Below are 19477 nucleotides of genomic sequence, written 5' to 3'. Positions count from 1 at the left end.
GAGTGCGTGAGTGAGTGAGTGAGTGAGTGTATGGATTTATGCCACCTTTAGCAATATTCCAGCAATATCAGGGCGGGGGACACCAGAAATGGGCTTCACATATTGTACCAATGTGACGAGGGAACGCTTTAACCACTAGGCTACCCCACCCCTCATGGAATCATGAAATCTCCAACATCAAATATTACAAAACAACTCAACCAGTTTGCATGTTTAATGTACTGATACAGTATTGATCAATATCCTCTCAGAAGAGGGAGCTGATTCTTTAAACATATATGGTTGTTCAAGAACTATGATGAATAAGTTCATGGAAGTAATTTCTCACAACAATTTACAATTCCACAGTTTGATGTTATTGCCATGATAACAAGTCTTACACTTTGAAATAGACTTGTGGATTGACCATTGGATATTCAAGGGGACTGGGATTTTATCGAAAATCAGAATTTTCCCAGAAAATGCATGAAAAAAATAACTTTGTGTCAGATTCTTCTAAAATTACATTGTTGCCAGGTGTTTTTTAAAAATTAGGCTGATAGTTGTAATTAAAGAAATATTTGGTTTTGCATCTGTAGCTGATAAAATGTCTCATCTCCATACAAAATTGCAGCCCCCACCCCCTCACATGGTCAGTCCCTTACTATACTGTTATATGTCTGTTTGGAAGAAAGTCATGGTCATAAACCTAAGTACTTCCATTGACCTGTCACCACTCCTCTATACACTAGATGTCCTTCTTCACAGAAAACTACTATAATATAGAAACCTACTAAAGAAAAAAGAAATAAAAATATTTCCCAACAAAATAGTTTAATAAATATGAAATATGTATAACAAGGACTAATAAGAAAAACAAATAATATATTTATTGTGGCATACTGTAACTTGAACAGACTGCATAACCACTATAGATAGGTATTTCTAGGGCTTGCATTGCTGTGAGGGTGCATCAGTTATATGATTTACAGTACATCTATGCATACAGAACAAGTGCATACAGGAAACATAACCTACTTGTGTTGCAGAGGCTACATCCATTACATTCATACGAAGTAAACTGCCAGGCAAAAGATAGTATACAATTGAGAATTGGATTTGACAAAAAAAATACAAATGTTATCAAAAAGTTACTAGGTGGTAAACAGGTGCTGAAACACTGCAACATAAAATCTACAATAAACCACGATTCCGTATCAAATACACCACCATCAAATAACCATTTCTTGTTGGTTTTATTTTCAGCCACCATCAGACATTGGTGCTTAGTTTCTTTTGCCTGGCAGTTACTATCGTGTCTCAAAACATCTAACATTTTAATAAATATAAAAAATGTAACAACACATGTTTTCTATTCTAGTACGGATCTTTTCTTAAATACAACATGCTTATACATAACAACTGTTTTCAAGGAACTCTACTGAGTTATTCATCTAACAAGGAACATGAACGGTGCGTGATACTGGTTATTCTGTTGAGTAACGGTTGCTGAGAATTGTCAAGGGGCTTCAGCACTTGGGATAACAACAGTCTCATTTCATACATTTTTTCACCAGCTCATATTCTTTCTATTTCTTATATACCAGGAATCTAGTGGATAATCTCAACACTCACATATATATATATATATATATATATAGAGAGAGAGAGAGAGAGAGAGAGAGAGAGAGAGAGAGAGAGAGAGAGAGAGAGAGAGAGAGAGAGAGATAGATAGATATACACACACACACACATTACACAAAGTCATGTCATATATATCATAACACTGATCAATTAAAATAGACTCTAATATTATCATGGCGACAGCCTTTATATAGCATAATATCACATTTTCTTTACATCACAAATGATCTCATCATGATGTTATGATATCATGATATTATCACAGGTCCTCTCTCCATATTCTCTAGGCAGGTGATATTTTGCAGCACTATCAGCATCACGGTGAACACTTGGACATCCTCATCACGAGATGACACACATTTTGGATCTCTTTTTCTTTGTCTCTTCGTTTTCCTGTTCCTGTTCCGGCTCCACCGGAGGCTCCCCGTGTGGCTCCCCTTCATCCTGCCTGAGCTGATGATGGTAGTTCAGCATCTGCTGCTCTCTGAAACAGCCATGAGTGAGTGAGTGAGTGAGTGGGTGGCTGAGTGAGTGAGTGGGTGGGTGGGTGGCTGAGTGAGTGAGTGAGTGAGTGAGTGAGTGAGTGAGTGAGTGAGTGAGTGAGTGAGTGAGTGAGTGGGGGTGGGATAGTGAGTGAGTAAGTGAGTGAGTGAGTGAGTGAGTGGGCGGGGGTGGGATAGTGAGTGAGTGGGTGGGTGGGTGAGTGAGTGAGTGAGTGGGCGTGAGTGAGTGAGTGAGTGAGTGAGTGAGTGAGTGAGTGAGTGAGTGAGTGAGTGAGTGAGTGAGTGAGTGAGTGAGTGAGTGAGTTTAAAGGGGCACTGATCTAAAGCAATTCCCTGGGACTGGTTGTTGCCTTTATTATTGTTTTTCCCCCCGTGAGTACCCGGATGATACGCAATGCAACTGAGCGTGACAGCTGAATAAACTTGGAGGCAATATTTGTTCTACGCATTTTTTAACACAGTTTGGTTAACCATGATCTATAAAGATTTCGGCAGCCTAAACAAACAGACAAAAAGAACGGCGGAGCTCATCCGATGTCGTCATTTGGAAATGCCCCAGATGGTTATAGTTTAATAATAAAAAAGTATTCATGCAGTGAAGCATTTTCGGATTGCGTCGATAATTCGATTACTACTCCCTTGTTGTCATCCACGTTTTCTGGTATAACCCTATACTCGTGTATTTGTCGTCATTCACTTGATGCTCAGTTAATGAATTTATTACAGGTATAATTGGTGGTAGCACCACCCAGAATACCTGACAAAGGTTCCCATTTGGCATTTATTGTGTCTGGGGTAATTATTTAATCTAAATCCAGGCTGGAAGTGAGGTGAAAAGTGTGTTATGTAATATGCACGTGGCAGCCCAGCAAGAGATGAATGATCAGTTGATTTACTTTATTGTAAATCAACGGATCGTTCCTAGTCATCAAAGGATTAACAGAAAATACGTTGATTGATTAATCACTGTTATCTTGCACAGTGGATATGTCATAAGTGAGTGTTTACATGTCTAGGTTTACGAAAACAAAGGGAATACACTCATATCATGGCGTGAAGTGCCGATGTAAAAACATCATACTTTGTTCAAAGGGTTAACTGTTAATCGTGGATTGAATGTTCATTGTTCTTTTTTAGGAACCGTGGACGTTAGGAAAATAGTTGTCACGTGGGCTTTCTCAGCTGACCTTTGAGGCTTGACACGAATGTGAAACACCTGAAACAATCTAAGTGATCAGTTGAGAAACGAACACGGGTTATAATATCCCAAAAGGATATATATGTTTTAAAATATTTGATTGTTACAGAGACACGTGACATCGAATAAGTTTCTTTGTACAGCAGCAGACGAGTGGGATATTGTTCCTTTGTGTGGATGTTCACGGATACATTCCTCGAGCAAGGAAGCTGCCTAAAATTACACACATAAATTTGATAGGTCGTAATTATGATATTTGCATTTTGTTTTCCTTGATTTTCTGTACCATTGAACAGATTCATTCTTGTTCCTCTACGTCTTGGTCTGGAAATTCTTCGATGTGCGATAAACGTTGTTTTCACAAGTCTTTTCCTTTGGAAGCGTGTATATATTACATTTTGACTGAAAAATCTGTCCATTTCTTTAACAGATTGACTAAAATTGATTAAGACGATCAAAAGGGCCTAAACACATCACAATAGATTATTATGTAGGATTAGAAGCCAAACAATATAGAAATGTACTTTTAATCGTAACATTTTCAGTCTCTTGGTGATGATATTAAACATAAAATGCTTGGAATTCGTTGTCATAATAATACAGATTGACATATTTTTCAGTCAATTTGTAAAATAACTGAATATTTAGGCCAGGAGAAATATTTACTTTGTGTTGCAAGTCACAAATAGTGTAAACAAAAATCGCACAATTACCATGCTAGTGACTTATCAAAACTTCGTCACCATTACCGATGCTACCCACATAGATACCTACATTTCCCTATTATTTCCAAAACTGTATTTCATTTGTTGATCATTGTGACCATACGCCCATATACTATAAAAAAAAAGTGACAAATGCGCTTACGAATTGCGCAGCACAGATCGCAAACTAGTCTAGAATTCTGCTGGCCCTTTAAAGCCACTTTGAACAGTATTACAGTTATATCACAGCATGTCAGCCTGATATGGGAAGGAAGCCCAAAGTGATGCAGGTCTTAGACGTTTACCATCAAACCCACGACGATAGGTTTCTGGCATCTGTGAGCACACAACTCTATCCCCACTGCTGAAGAAGTGTCAGTGACAACTGATTTACAGTAAGAAGAATGAGGGCCCTGTTCCACAAAGCGATCGTCGCACTACGACTATCATAAGTCCATGATAAAGTATGTGAGTTACAATCGTCTGAGCGTTAGAACCACTTTGTGGAATGGGCCCTGATTGGATTTATTGCCTGGGCAAAAGACAATCGTCAGCGTAATACTGGTCTGAATTTTACTGCCAAAGTCAAACATAAAACGACAATGAAAAACTGCTTGCAATAAAACAAAAAATGCTGCTTATCGTTAAGTTGAAACTTGTTCTTGGTACTACTAGGCAATGTACACTTTGGAATTATTAACTTTGAGAGTGAACGGTCAGTGCAAGCTGTTTGGTAAAGCGTAATTTCCATGACATAATAAACAGAACAAAGAATACATGTTTCTTTCAGTATTCAACAATTTTCTAAATAAGACTTGAAAACTCATTTGCATCAATTTGACTTAAGTAATATATTAATTACCACCTACTGCGTAAATGTCCTTTATCATATAATGGGTAGGATTCTCGGCAGGATGAAGCCAACTGATAAAAGTGATATCACTTGGGGTCAAATGCGGATAGAGAAGCAAATATCAAAGGTCAAGTAGGCTCACTAAATATAATGTTTATTCCTAATACAGGATATTTACCATCCCCAAACACACTCACGTAATAACCTTTTGCGTTCTATTGACAAATAATCATCCAATCAGGATGCTCTTGATAGGGACTGAGATACTTAATCCATGAGAACTATGACTGAACAAAAACAGATGCCAACATCAGTGTAACACTGTGTGATATGGGCCACTGGCCTTTGTGAACAATAATGCCCAACATCACTGTAACACTGTGTGATATGGGACACTGGCCTTTGTGAACAATAATGCCCAACATCACTGTAACACTGTGTGATATGGGCCACTGGCCTTTGTGAACAATAATGCCCAACATCACTGTAACACTGTGTGATATGGGCCACTGGCCTTTGTGAACAATAATGCCCAACATCACTGTAACACTGTGTGATATCGGCCACTGGCCTTTGTGAACAATAACGCCCAACACCACTGTAACACTGTGTGATATGGGCCACTGGCCTTTGTGAACAATAATGCCCAACATCACTGTAACACTGTGTGATATGGGACACTGGCCTTTGTGAACAATAATGCCCAACATCACTGTAACACTGTGTGATATGGGACACTGGCCTACAAACCTTTGTGAATAAAGTTGATTGAATTGACAACATCATACTTTGTACTTTGATGTCCTCCCAACACAAGCTTGCTTGCCTGAGAACAAGCTCTTCCTATTTTCAGCAAAAATGACAATAATGAGTTTCAAGTCACCTTTCTGCTCGAGACAGTCCACGGTCTGCATCCCCCTCACTCTCATCTCTGGAGTATCTTTCTGAGCGAGCTGCTCCACCACCTTCCTGTGTGTCTGATGGGGCTGCATTGTTCACCTGCCCATTCCGGTCAGAGTCCGGGGGTCTGATGGTCTCATACACTGTGGCATCGCTTCGACTTGTCTCCCCTTGTTTCGTACAATATTTGGAATTAGATTTATGAATACACTTGGATAACACTAGCAGTGAAAGCTTCTAAACTTATTTATGTTAATGGAACATGTGTTTCAAATGAATTATAATTCAAATATTTTTTAACTCAATTTAAAAAAGATTTTAAAATATATTTAAATCAAGTCTCACTCTTCAGCTGAAAAGGATGTAACATCAAAGTTACTCTAACCTAACCATCACCATGGTTACAGGATATCATCCAATCCAACAGTTAGGGTATGTGCTTCTTGAAATACTTATCTATGACAATGTAAGGTTAATTGTTACATGAAGTGCTCACGATCAAACTCTGGTGATGTCAGATGAGCAGTTGAGGTACCGACCCAGAATCAACAAAACATTTCAGCACTCAAGCAATGCGATTTGTTATGATGTTTTAATATCTATGTATAAATATTTTTACCTGCTTAAGGAACATAGTTTCTGCTATTAGTTTCTACTTGTGATCAGCTGCCTACTGGAGCACAAATGAAGTCATTTTCAGTATGTTCAGTGTACCCAGTTTTAATATTGCACTCACTCAGTCACTCACTCACTCACTCACTCCATGCATCTCAAGATCTGGAGATGGAAAGACAAGTTCAGTGGCATTGAACTACATTTTGTTCCTATTTTCACAAACGTACTAGATGTTATACAATTACTTCAAACCATATTTCTGCAACAAACTGCCTGTCAATACTACAACTTTAACTTTTTCATTAATTATATTACTTTCACAAACCTTAAATTTAAGTTCTTCTTATATTATAGAAATACCACATCTATTAGCAATTATTGCTCGTCATTCTTGTTCCGTAGTTTCTTTTCATAGTAAGTGAGTGAGTGAGTATGGTTTTACGCTGCTTTTAGCAATATTCCAGCAATATCATGGCAGGGGACATCAGAAATGGGCTTCACACATTGTACCCATGTCGGCAATCGAACACGGGTCTTCAGCGTGACGAGCGAACGCTTTAACCACTAGACTACCCGACTATCCCTCTTTAGATTGTGTGACCATATGGTATCACTGTGCGTTAATACTAACTTCCCTGAGTCACCTTGCCTGCTGGTCAACAAAGAGGGAACAGAGGAGACAAAGTAAGCTAAACAATAGGCTCAATATTAAGGTTTCATGAAAATAGGCTAAGTTGGTTCCAAATTATTGACTAATAGCAAAACTTGCTTAATAGAATATGAAAACAAGCTATACCATGTTTGTCAGCAACCACAGCTTACACACATATACTGTCATGTCGTTTGAACACCAAGGCCGTAGTAAACGTTTTTTGACAGGAAGGGCAAATATTTGTACAAGTATCCCTTGTCCCCAACCTGATTCAAATAAAACTGTTTCCTATAAAAAATCTACCCCCCCCCCCCCCCCCCCCCTTCTCGAAGAGAGGCCAGTTTCGAAGTAGAGATGCTTGAGAATCGTCGCCCTTACAGTAAATAAAGGAGTTGTTATGCATAAACTGCGTCTAATTCATCAACCATCAATTTCTAGGTAACTTCCTATCAAACAATTCAGAAACCAGTTTGTCATCAAAATGAGGTCAAGGATGATGAATCTTCATGTTTGTTTGCATTATTTCCATAATAAACTGCCAGGCAAAAGAAAGAAGACACTCGAAAATTGGATTTGATCCCCAAAATTACAAACGTTATGAAAACATGACTAGGCTGAAAACAGTCGCTGAAACACTGCAACATTTTCGTCCAAACCATGACTATGATACCCTTATTATTTCTTGTTTGTTTCATTGTTAACCACCATGAAACATGGGTGAATACTTTCTTCTGCCCAGCAGTTTAGATAATAGGGTGACTGTTGGGATCATTTTTACAAATACAAATGAATTACTGCAGTTAAAATGCTTCTGCAATACTATCGATGGTGTAGCATTGCATCCATGTTAATGATTGACATCTTTCACTTGTCACAGGAACATGGACATTGGGCCATGCAAAGCATCAACACTTAGATCAATTGTTACATCCCTGTTGACTTGTCACAATGTGCCCCCTCAAACAAAATATCCCAAACAATTAGTATTTACTTACTTAAAGTCTCTCAGAGTCTTCAATATTGTTTAAATATATTTTAATTGAAAAGAACTTCAAGAACAATTTGTTTGATATTTTAATTTTTTTAACTCTAATCACAGTTAGTTTTAGGACTTTATTGAGTCTGTCTAAAACATGAAACTAGGACAGTCAATAAGTTAAAAACACTTGGTGGAATAAAGACCTAAATATTAGAAAAACGATATTTCTAGAAAATGATAATTAAGAAATAAAACAAAATTAGTAATAATACCAACTACTTGTAAAAATTAATTTAAAGGTGAACTGTTAGGAAAAGCTTCAAGAATGGTCATTCCTGCTGAGCTATCACTACCAATGCCACTGAAGTCTGTCACCAACCTCCAGGCCACACAGATGCAGGAACGTTTGTTTTCCTGGGCTCAAACACAGCTTTCTCAGCCTCAGTTTCATCTGAACTGTAGAAGAAGTTAGGTCCTCGGCGCATTTTATTCTGGAATTCAGCAACAGTGTTGGTCACCTCACCTTGTCGAGATTCAGGGGCAGAATTGCCAAAGTCAATTTCAGCATAGTGCCCTGTTGACTCCCGAAGTCTGTCATCCTGGTTCAATGATTTCTTCTGCATGGCCCGACCCGCTGGTGTCTCATACGTGTTGTTAGGGCTGACTGGTGGCGACTGAGTGGGAACAGGTGGAGGTATGTTCCTGGCATTCAGAAAAGACTCACATGAGTAAAAAAATGGATAAAATTGTCACAAAAATGCCATGTTATCAGAAATCTGCAGGCCACTGGGACTTGATAGCCGCATTTCCCGAACAACAGCTGCTATCTATTCTATTGTTATGTGACATCATTGGAATCACGGTTCTTGTTTTGGATGCCATCCCAGACAATGTTCTATGACGTTGCTATTTGTGTTTACAAGTCAATAACCTCTGATAAGAGGCTTTTAATACAGACACTAAAGATATGCTGTTGTTTGTTGTTTTGTACAGTTTGGGATTAACTACAAATTTGATCCATTTTTGCTATTCTAACATAACATTATTTTTCAAGGCATTATCATATGCAGAAGTCCTCGGTCCATTCAACTGCTCTCCTTCATCATGCAGTTGATGGCAAACCTTAGGCTTCGGCAAATTTTTATGATGCCCTGAAAAATAATTTTGCCTTTATAATTGAAACAGTTAAATACTACTTGTCCAAAATTCCATACACACAAATTTTCAAACTACTGTGTATGACTGACAGTTTGCTCATTTCAATACGCTGCATGTTGGTAATTTTCATAAATTTTAACCACAAGATACGATTTGAGAAATATGGAAACAAAAAGCCATAAGATAAACAGTTTTCTTCAAAAATACAATGCTACTCTAGAGATCACATACCTCAAGGTACTAGAAGGGCTTGGACTGCAGCTCTATGCTTTCAATGAGTTAGTGATGCTGCTTTCAACTGTATTTTAGTCATATCAAAGAGGTACCAGCTGATGACAATCTCCGAAAGATTAATTCAAGTTCTACTCAACCCACCTTGTTTCCCTTAACTAAATCTATATCATTTGTTAATGAGGATCCACATTATGCAGTCACAGGCAATGTCTCAATTTCCTAAAGGGCAAAAATTATAAAATGTGGAAACTGGTTTAACTATGGACACCAGATCAAGAAGCATATACCACATTAAAACATGTCAGTTTAACATGGGATCATTACAGAGATTACAGCTTCTGATTGGTCAAGTAGCTTTGGAGGCGATCATGGCACAGATAAGACAACCATACCATGATATAGTTGTCCTCAAGTCTAAACACTATTGTTCAGGGTACACATAAAATACAAAATTGCTAGATGAATGAACACAAATCTTGGAAACAATTTGCATTTGTTTGCCAAAAATTAGTCTTTTAAAGGTTACGTTGGTTGAAAACATGTCACCAGATGATTATAAGTTGTATGTTTTTCTTAGCATCGACATTATTAGCACTGCACCCGCTTCTAGATCCATGTAAGTGTATCCTCGTGCCTGGTTTAGGAGGTGGGTGGTGAAATGGGGTTTAACAATGCGTCAAAGATTATTGCACTTAAATAGTGAAGGCATGCACGTGTGTGAATCCTTGTACTAGTCCAGACTGATGCCGATTTATAGTGCTTGCCCACTGAGATACCATGCCGCAGTTTAACATGAATACCCCACTTAGACACAGTATTACCAGTCCTTGTTTTAGCGCCAGACAGGATAACAACAAGTACCATCTTTTAACATCTTGTGGTATGACGTGGCATGGGATTGAAACCTGGACCTTGCGCTCTCCGGGCGGACGCTCTACCACTGGACCACGAAGGCACCATCTTTTAACATCTTTTGGTATGACGTGGCATGGGATTGAAACCCGGACCTTGCGCTCTCCGGGCGGACGCTCTACCACTGGACCACGAAGGCAGTCTGTCTGGTTTAGGAACTAACAAAGCCAGAAGAATGACCTACCCTTTTTCTTTCTCCTCGTGGCTGAGATCCCCATCAGAATATGAGTCCGACTCTTGGCCTTCATCAGTGTGTGGAAACTGAAATCAGTCATAATGATATACTTGTAACTTCTTTGATATACTGGCTTCGCTGGTACTGCCTATACTACCCTTCTGTGTACATAACAGGCTTGTCCAATCCAGTATAACTACATCTGATATCTACTCTACTGTATAAACATTGCCTCCTACCTGTATATATATACTTGTCAACCTTACTCTGTATATCACTTGCTTGATAACGGTGTTAGAACCTACACCGAAACGTTGCTCTTAATTGTAATAAAGAAGTTGTTCATCCATAACATCTTATCCTTACGGGTATACTTGTATATGTTTAAGCATATTGAACAGAAGCTACATTGTTTAAAAAAATCATATTACAAGTACAATGCAATGGTGACACTCTATCAAACAATGATATCACAATGACAATATGTCGGTGATCAGATCCCCAATGAAACAATGATATCACAAGTACAATGCAACGGCGACACCCTATCAAACAATGATATCACAAGGACAATGTGACGATGATCAGATCCCCAACCAGATAATGATATCACAAGGACAATGTGTCGGTGATCAGACCCCTATCAAACAATAATATCACAAGGACAATGCAACATTGATCAGATCCCCATCAAACAATGATATCACAAGGACAATGTAACAGTGATCAGACCCCCATCAAACAATGATATCACAAGGACAATGCAACATTGATCAGATCCCCTATCAAACAATGATATCACAAGGACAATGCGACGTTGATCAGATCCCCTATCAAACAATGATATCACAAGGACAATGTGACTATTATCAGATCCCCCTTCAAACAATGATATCACAAGGACAATGTGACGATGATCAGACCCCCATCAGCTAATGATATCACAAGGACAATGTGACGGTGATCAGACCCCCATCAAACAATGATATCACAAGGACAATGTGACGGTGATCAGACCCCCATCAAACAATGACATCACAAGGACAATGTGACAGTGATCAGACCCCATCAAACAATGATATCACAAGGACAATGTGACGGTGATCAGACCCCCATCAAACAATGATATCACAAGAACAATGTGTCGGTGATCAGACCCCCATCAAACAATAATATCACAAGGACAATGCAACATTGATCAGATCCTCTATCAAACAATGATATCACAAGGACAATGTGACGTTGATCAGATCCCCTATCAAACAATGATATCACAAGGACAATGTGACTATTATCAGATCCCCCTTCAAACAATGATATCACAAGGACAATGTGACGGTGATCAGATCCCCCATCAAACAATGATATCACAAGAACAATGTGACGATGATCAGACCCCCATCAAACAATGATATCACAAGGACAATGTGACGGTGATCAGACCCCCATCAAACAATGATATCACAAGGACAATGTGACGGTGATCAGACCCCCATCAAACAATGACATCACAAGGACATGTGACGGTGATCAGACCCCCATCAAACAATGATATCACAAGGACAATGTGACGGTGATCAGACCCCCATCAAACAATGATATCACAAGGACAATGTGACGGTGATCAGACCCCCATCAAACAATGATATCACAAGGACAATATGACGGTGATCAGACCCCCATCAAACAATGATATCACAAGGACAATGTGACGGTGAACAGACCCCCATCAAATAATATCACAAGGACAATGCAACATTGATCAGATCCTCTATCAAACAATGATATCACAAGGACAATGCGACGTTGATCAGATCCCCATCAGACAATGATATCACAAGGACAATTGATTAATGAAAAATGCTATTCAAGTGAACACTAGTTCTTAAGTCTTTCCTACGATATTCCAGATAACAATTTGTTGAAAATGTGTAATTTGTGATTAAACAAAAAATGGACTGCCAGCCAAAAAGTTAACATTGTTTTTATTTCCACATCCCTCTACAATACAATGTGCCCCGTAGGATTTCTGGTTGAGGATAGGTACCCAGAAACATATGCTGGTCGTAAGAAGTGTCAAACAGATTGGGCGTTCAGACCCTACGATTCAGTAGATGGCGTCATTGTACCCTGACAAAGTGGATTGTCTGGTCCAGACCTGATTATTTACAGGCCATCATCACATAGCTGGAATATTGCTGATTGTGGTGTTAAACAACAAACAAACCAATCACATACCATGTATCTGCAATGGGAATTAATCTACACAACACCTATTCTCCTATAACAACATAATTACCATGCTCATATGAATACTACACAATGAACACAATGAATTCTACATAAAAAAAATTGATAACTCTCCACCAGGGGTCCGGAAAACTTAAAATCCCAATTGGACATTTGCATTTAGGCCACACACCTTTCAAATAGCGTATTTTAGTACGACTTTACACACACGCTTCAATATAGCGCTAACTCGGTTATAGCGCGCGGTAAAACATGGCTGCCAAAATTTACTAACATTTTAAATAAACTCCGCAAATATTCAACAAATAGTGTAACTAGACATTATAACCATTCTTGTAGACACTTTCTTAATTTTGGCTTTGATGTTTGGTGACAATTCTTGGTCAAATGTTGATCCACACATTGATCTAAACCAGAAACATTTTGAACGATGACAGCATCTCCTTATCAACACCACCATCTTGAACTCAACGTGTTTACTTTGTATTTGATTAACAAACCTTCACCTACTGCTCACCTTCTCATGGTGGACATCAGCCTCGACCTGTTCTCTGTGGTTGACTTGTCGTTGGTCATCATCATCATCATCTGAACTGTCCACAGTTGGTGTCTCAAACCTCAGATTCTTGGTGTGTGACAAACTGAATTCCTCTCTCTTCATGGCTGTTTTGGGTGCATGTTCCAGGCCACTGGAAGAGGGACGTTTATATTGTTCTTTCTTCACCTTCTCGCCATCGTCTTCATCATTATCTTCTTCCTCATCACTTTCATCCTCTTTTTTGTCAGCATGACGATGTCCATTTACTTTGGGTGCCCTGGGTGTTCTAGGCGTCTTTGTCTCGTCAAGTGAATCTGCACCATCAGAATCTGCAAGAGAATCCAGGCAGGTCTGCAGTGGGATGATATACATGAATTATCTCCCTTGGATTTTGTCCAAATAAATCTTTATCACATCCGGCTTTGAAAATTTTACAAACCTGTAGAGGTTATGAATTCTCTGATGAAATCCTCCTTGGGGCACTTATTGCATTTTCCTTGCTCAAGAAAATCTACATGACATAGCTGAAAGCATTTTCCTTAATAAAAAATGTTACCACACAAAAAACTTCGTATTTGTATGATATATGACCACCTTTACGGGGCCTCACCCTCCTCAGCGCGTCACGCCAGGGGGAGCAACTCTCACCCAAATCACTTTCCATATGTCTAATGCTGACTGAATGTGGGGAGGTAGGTGGCTGTGCCCCAAGGAGGATTTCATCAGAGAATTCATAACCTCTACAGGTTTGTACAATTCTCTTTCATATTAAATCCTCCTTGGGGCACTTATTGCATCAAGATAGACTCCTAAAGATAACCTAGGAAGTAGCATCCGTCAGCAACAAGCGTAAATAAATACATCGTATTTTGATTATTTCAATGAATAAAAAAGAGTTCAATAAATGGAACCAACCTTATCGTGAGGCACCACCGTCGAAAGGCGGGGACTAGAGACAGGGCGTGGTCGACCATATATTATGATAAAGCCTGTTTTTGCAGCTTGTCATAAGTTGAGAACTCGAAACACACACACACACACACACACACACACACACACACACACACACACACACACACACACACACCCCGCCACATTTTTTAACAAGTGATATAGCCACTGCTCTAACCGAATGAGCCTTCAACCTGGTAGGGGGGTCCCTGCCTTGAAGCGTGTACGCAGTACAAATAGTTGACACTATCCACCTCGAGATAGTTTGTTTGCTCGCAGGTGAGCCAGCCTTCCTACCGCCATAACAGCAAAATAGTTGGTTATCCTTACGGATACCCTTAGTTCTGCTGATATGGGCCTTGAGGGTCCTGCGGACATCCAAGACATGAGCATGTCTTGCAGTGGTCCCCAACGAGGAAGGCTGTGAAAGAGCAGGTAGCTCAATAGGAGCCGTCACGTGGAAGGTGTGTGCGACCTTAGGACGGTAAGAGTCCGGCAGGCGAATACTGACCCTGTCCCTGTGGAAGACAGTTAGTTCAGGATCGGCTGACATTGCTTGAATGTCGCCTACCCGTCTGCCGGACATCACAGCCACAAGGAACGCCATCTTCCAGCTCAACAGCTGAAAAGAGAGAGAGACGACAGATCCCGAAAGGAAGGACCGGACAGCCAATCAAGAACGATTGACAAGTCCCAAGGGGGACTGATCCTGTCGGATCCTGTCCACACCTGCTAAAAAGCGCTGCACTAATGGGTGTGCACCAAGAAGTGCCCCGTCGACGTGAAAAGCTGCGATAGCTGTAGAGTACCGCCGGACTGTCGATGCGGCCAGGCCGTCATCTAGTCGCGACTGGAGGAACTCAAGCACGGCTACGAGATCTGCAGAAAAGGGATCTGTAATCCGAATACCGCTCTTCTGGAGGCGATTCCTGACAGTGGCCAAGCCATCCACTGAATCCTGGGATTCGGGTGGAGTGCCTCATTCTGGGATAGGAGGTCCGGCCTTAAAGGTAATAGAACAGGAGGCTGAGCCAGAAACCTGAGTATTACTGGAAACCAACTCTGTGCCGACCAAAGGTGCCAGGAGCACAAGTAGTCGCGCAGGCTGACTGGCTAGCTGAGACAGGACCTTGGAAATCAGAGGTACTGGGGGGAATGCCCACAGAACTCTGTCCGTCCAATCTAGCTGGAAGGCGTCCTGTGCCATCGACCTCGGGTCGGGGACTCGGGAGCAGAACCTTGGTGTCTGGTGATTCACCCCAGACGCAAATAGATCCACCTGGAACAACCCGTATAACAGGGAGATAATCTTGAATATCCCCGGGTCGAGCCTCCACTCGTGAGGAGCGAGGATCCGGCAAGACAGAGCGTCCGCACGGACATTGTCCATCCCCAGGAGATAAACAGGTAGCACCCTGATATCGTGAGAGTCGCACCATAGTAGGAACTGCCACGTCTCTTGGAGAAGCGATGGAGACACCGTTCCCCCCTGCTTCCGGATGTAAGTCATCACCGTTTGGTTGTCCATCTCTAGACAAACCACTTGGCCACGAAGCAGATCCAGGAAGCGTTGGAACACCAACCTGACCGCTCTCAGTTCTAGCACATTGATATGCAGTTTGATCTCCTGCTTGGACCATAGTCCCGAGGCAGTGTGATCGTTCAGAACGCCTCCCCAGCCGGAGAGTGATGCGTCTGTTTGAACTGTGAGAGACGGAACGGGAGTGTCGAGGGGGAGCCCCCGGGACAGATTCCCGACCTCGGTCCACCACTGAAGGTGTGTAATGAGCCACTGCGGAGTCTTGAGCACAGTCTCTAGATCTTCCGAGTTCACCCAAAGTCGACGGAGTGCTTGTTGAATGGGTCTCATTCTCAAGCGCACCCGCCAGACAACGTCCACTGTCGCCGCCATGTTGCCCAGTAACTGGAGCCATGTACGAGCAGTGTGACTTGCGGACAGAAGGAACTGGGAAGTAACACTTCTGACCTTGGTAATGCGATCTTGTGAACTCTGGGTGTATGGGTACGTGGAGATAGGCGTCTTTTAGGTCTATTGACGTTAGCCATTCTCCTGTCTCGACAGCTGAGATCACTGAGCACAGTGTCTCTATCCTGATTACGGTACCTCTATAAGTTTGTTCAGCTGTCTCTGAACCCTCCGTCTTTTTTGGTGACTATGAAATATGTTGAGTAGAAGCCCTCGCTTTCCTGTCCCTCGGCAACCGGTTCAATCGCAGCTTTCATAAGAAGTGCGTCAACCTCGGCACGAAGAAATTCCGACTTCTCTCGGGTAGCAGGCACTGGAGTGTTCTTTATCCCGGAGAAGGGGGGCGGTTGATGTTTCCACCGAGACAAATGGCCATCCCTTAGAGTGGACAGGGTCCAGGGATTGGATGTAACTGTCTCCCATTCCTTCAGGAATAGAGCCAGTCGGCCGCTTATGGGGACATCCGGCTGTCGGCAGTGGACCCCGGCTGTCGGCAGTTCGAGAACTTGCGACTGTGGGTCCACCCGGGGCTCTTCGGGCGCTAATGGGAGCCTCGACCAGCTGCCTTGCCCCAGCCCCTGCCTCTCTTGCTCCTCCCGGTGCCCTTAACTGAAGGAAGCGGCTGCTTCCAAGCAGGTGTGGACTTCTGACCCGGCGCTTCAGCGTAGGAGGAGTCAAGTGGAGAGGTCCGCTTAAGCAGTTTAACGCTTGGTACCTCCAACAAGGCCTTGATGGAAGCATACAATTGAGCGGCCTCTCGGACCACCTGCTGAGCCCCAGGGAAGAGGGTGGCACCCATCTCATACGGCAAAGCAAGGAGGTTTGGGCGTGTGGAAGTTGAGTATTTAGATACATAACAGCGCACATCATCTGCGAGGCATAGCTACAGCTAAGATGACTGTGAACTTACGTTAGTTGCGCAGCCAACTCCGAAGAGTCGGCCAGCCCCTCAGATACGAGGAGTGTACGGACACACGGAGCTGTTGGCATGCATTACGATATTGCTCCTCAAAGCATATGTAAGCAGCCTTCAACTCCGCACCAAACGCAGGAAAGGGGGCAACCACAGGCCCTGTTTGACCTTAGTCAAGTTGGGGGTCGAAGACCCCCCAACGGAAGTCCAAACGCATTCATCCACCACAGGTACCTCAAAGTCACCATCCTCTGCAAGTGGGTAACACTTACTAAGTTCAGGCAGTTCGAACTTCCTGGGGGCACCCAACAACAGAGGGTTGATGACTTCATGCACCAGGGAGGATAGAACACGGAACCGCACCTGGGGCGCCTTGCTAGGAGCAAAAGCGTCCCCCGGAAGGCGGAACTCAGTCGGATCTGAGTCTGGCATGGGCGCAACCACCTGAAGGCAGTACCTGGACAATCCTGTCCCGCACGTGCCTCAACGAGGAAACGAAGGAAAACATCCCCAAGGTCTCCGAGTCCTCCCCCCTCCTCCATCCACTCCTCCTCTCTCGATTCCGAGCCGAAGTTAATCGACTCTTCCCTCAGAGATGAAGAAGACGAAGTCGGAAGGGGACGCCCGAAGGCCAGGGCCCTCGCATCCCCGGGCTGCACCCGGCCTGAAGCCGAGTCCCGGTCCCAAGGTGCCGGGGGTTCAAGGGAACCCACCTGGCTCTGGGCTAGGTATCCACTAGAGGAAGCCTCGGCCTCAGAAGAGACATTTGCTTCCGCTAGGGAAAATTGTGCGTCGGAAGTGCTTGGGAGCGACCTCGAGCCAGAGCCGAAGCCCGGTCTCGGATTGTCTCCGAGACCAAGTGGCCTGCCTCGGCCGACACTGGGCATATCACGAGGTCTTGAAGACTTCACCTCCTCCATCATCGACGCCATCTGCGACTTAAGTAACGCAGAAATGTCTGCCAAAGACGGTGCAGGAGAGGGTGCACTACAGGGACCCTCGCGCCTTCTCCCCCGGCCCCCAGAGAGGGAGCAGAGGAGACAGTCTCGGCAGCTCTTTTACCCTTTTTACCCTTTTAAGATGGGGGGCTGGGGGGGATGGTCTTAGCAGATCTGATATCTACCCCCGCCTTTAAGAGACCTTTATAATGAACTCAACTTGTCTCTTCTTTTGGGCCAGGGGGTAAAGGCAATGCATATCGGGCATGACCCATCGTCATGCCCGTCCTCCGCCAGACATTTCAGGCAGCGTTCGTGCCGGTCTTGGAGGGGAATGGTAGCAGAACAACCCGTACACAGTTTGTAGGTCTGTAAAAAAGACCGTAATTTCTGAGGTAGGGGAAGGGAATTAAAGTGTATCAGTGCGATATAAAGATCGGAAAGATACATGCATAAATTGTGAAACTAGAAGCAAAGGCATAATGTATAATGCGATTTGTAACGTGATACTAATAGCCAATGTAGTAGTATAATTATATCACCAAAGATGGTGTTACATCTATCAGACCATGGAACTACAATATGGACGCCATTACGGCCATTTGAATTCAAATGTACCGTACACGTGGCTATAACTCTATAACTTTACAATGCGAGGTATTACGCCTTTGCAATGAAAGAAAAGTACCATACATACAGTTTGGTCAGCCATGGTTCTTATCGAACGATAGTTTCTTATACTCTTTTTGTCTCTTGAAAAAACAGCACGTCTGTCTTATACAGATGACATAAGGAAAGTGATTTGGGTGAGAGTTGCTTCCCCTGGGGTGACGCGCCGTGGAGGGTGAGGCCCCATAAGGGTGGTCGTATATCTTACAAAAACAAAGTTTTTTGTGTGGTAACATTTTTTATTAAGGAAAATGGTTACAACTATGTCATGTAGATTTTCTTGAGCAAGGAAAATGCAATAAGTGCCCCAGGGAGGATTTAATCTGAAAGAGAATACCACATTCTCTTCATGCCCCTTCCAACACCAAATATACCACCAGCCATCCTCGTACACTCACCACATCCTGTGGCTATGGCCTTCATAATCCTGTCTGTACACTCACCACACCCTGTGGCTATGGCCTTGTTAACCCTGTAAGACAGCCCATGTCTGTACACTCACCACACCCTGTGGCTATGGCCTTGTTAACCCTGTAAGACAGCCCATGTCTGTACACTCACCACATCCTGTGGCTATGGCCTTGTTAACCCTGTCAACTAGCCCATGTCTGTACACTCACCACACCCTGTGGCTATGGCCTTGTTAACCCTGTCAACTAGCCCATGTCTGTACACTCACCACACCCTGTGGCTATGGCCTTGTTAACCCTGTAAGACAGCCCATG

The 19477-nt window shown here is 42.6% G+C and overlaps 1 protein-coding gene across 2 annotated transcripts in view; it reads right to left on the bottom strand.

The window, feature by feature from the left end:
• Positions 1 to 1680: 1680 nt before the first annotated feature.
• The window catches only part of LOC139460917 (uncharacterized), a 51647-nt gene continuing 33850 nt past the window's right edge, over positions 1681 to 19477 (bottom strand). Inside the window, exons 11-15 of one of the 2 annotated variants that reach the window (XM_071242429.1) lie at positions 13274 to 13623; positions 10516 to 10592; positions 8407 to 8729; positions 5765 to 5951; positions 1681 to 2107 (exon numbers count right to left, since the gene is read on the bottom strand). In XM_071242429.1, coding sequence (XP_071098530.1) covers positions 1966 to 2107; positions 5765 to 5951; positions 8407 to 8729; positions 10516 to 10592; positions 13274 to 13623 — 1079 coding nt within the window. In that variant the 3' untranslated portion in view covers positions 1681 to 1965. The remainder of the gene's footprint in view (positions 2108 to 5764; positions 5952 to 8406; positions 8730 to 10515; positions 10593 to 13273; positions 13624 to 19477) is intronic. The other variant, XM_071242495.1, reaches the window with a different exon arrangement.

This window comes from Haliotis cracherodii, unplaced genomic scaffold (assembly GCF_022045235.1).
Source record: "Haliotis cracherodii isolate W230 unplaced genomic scaffold, xgHalCrac1.p SCAF_1, whole genome shotgun sequence".
NCBI lineage: Eukaryota > Metazoa > Mollusca > Gastropoda > Lepetellida > Haliotidae > Haliotis > Haliotis cracherodii.
This window is presented reverse-complemented; position numbering and strand designations above follow the sequence as displayed.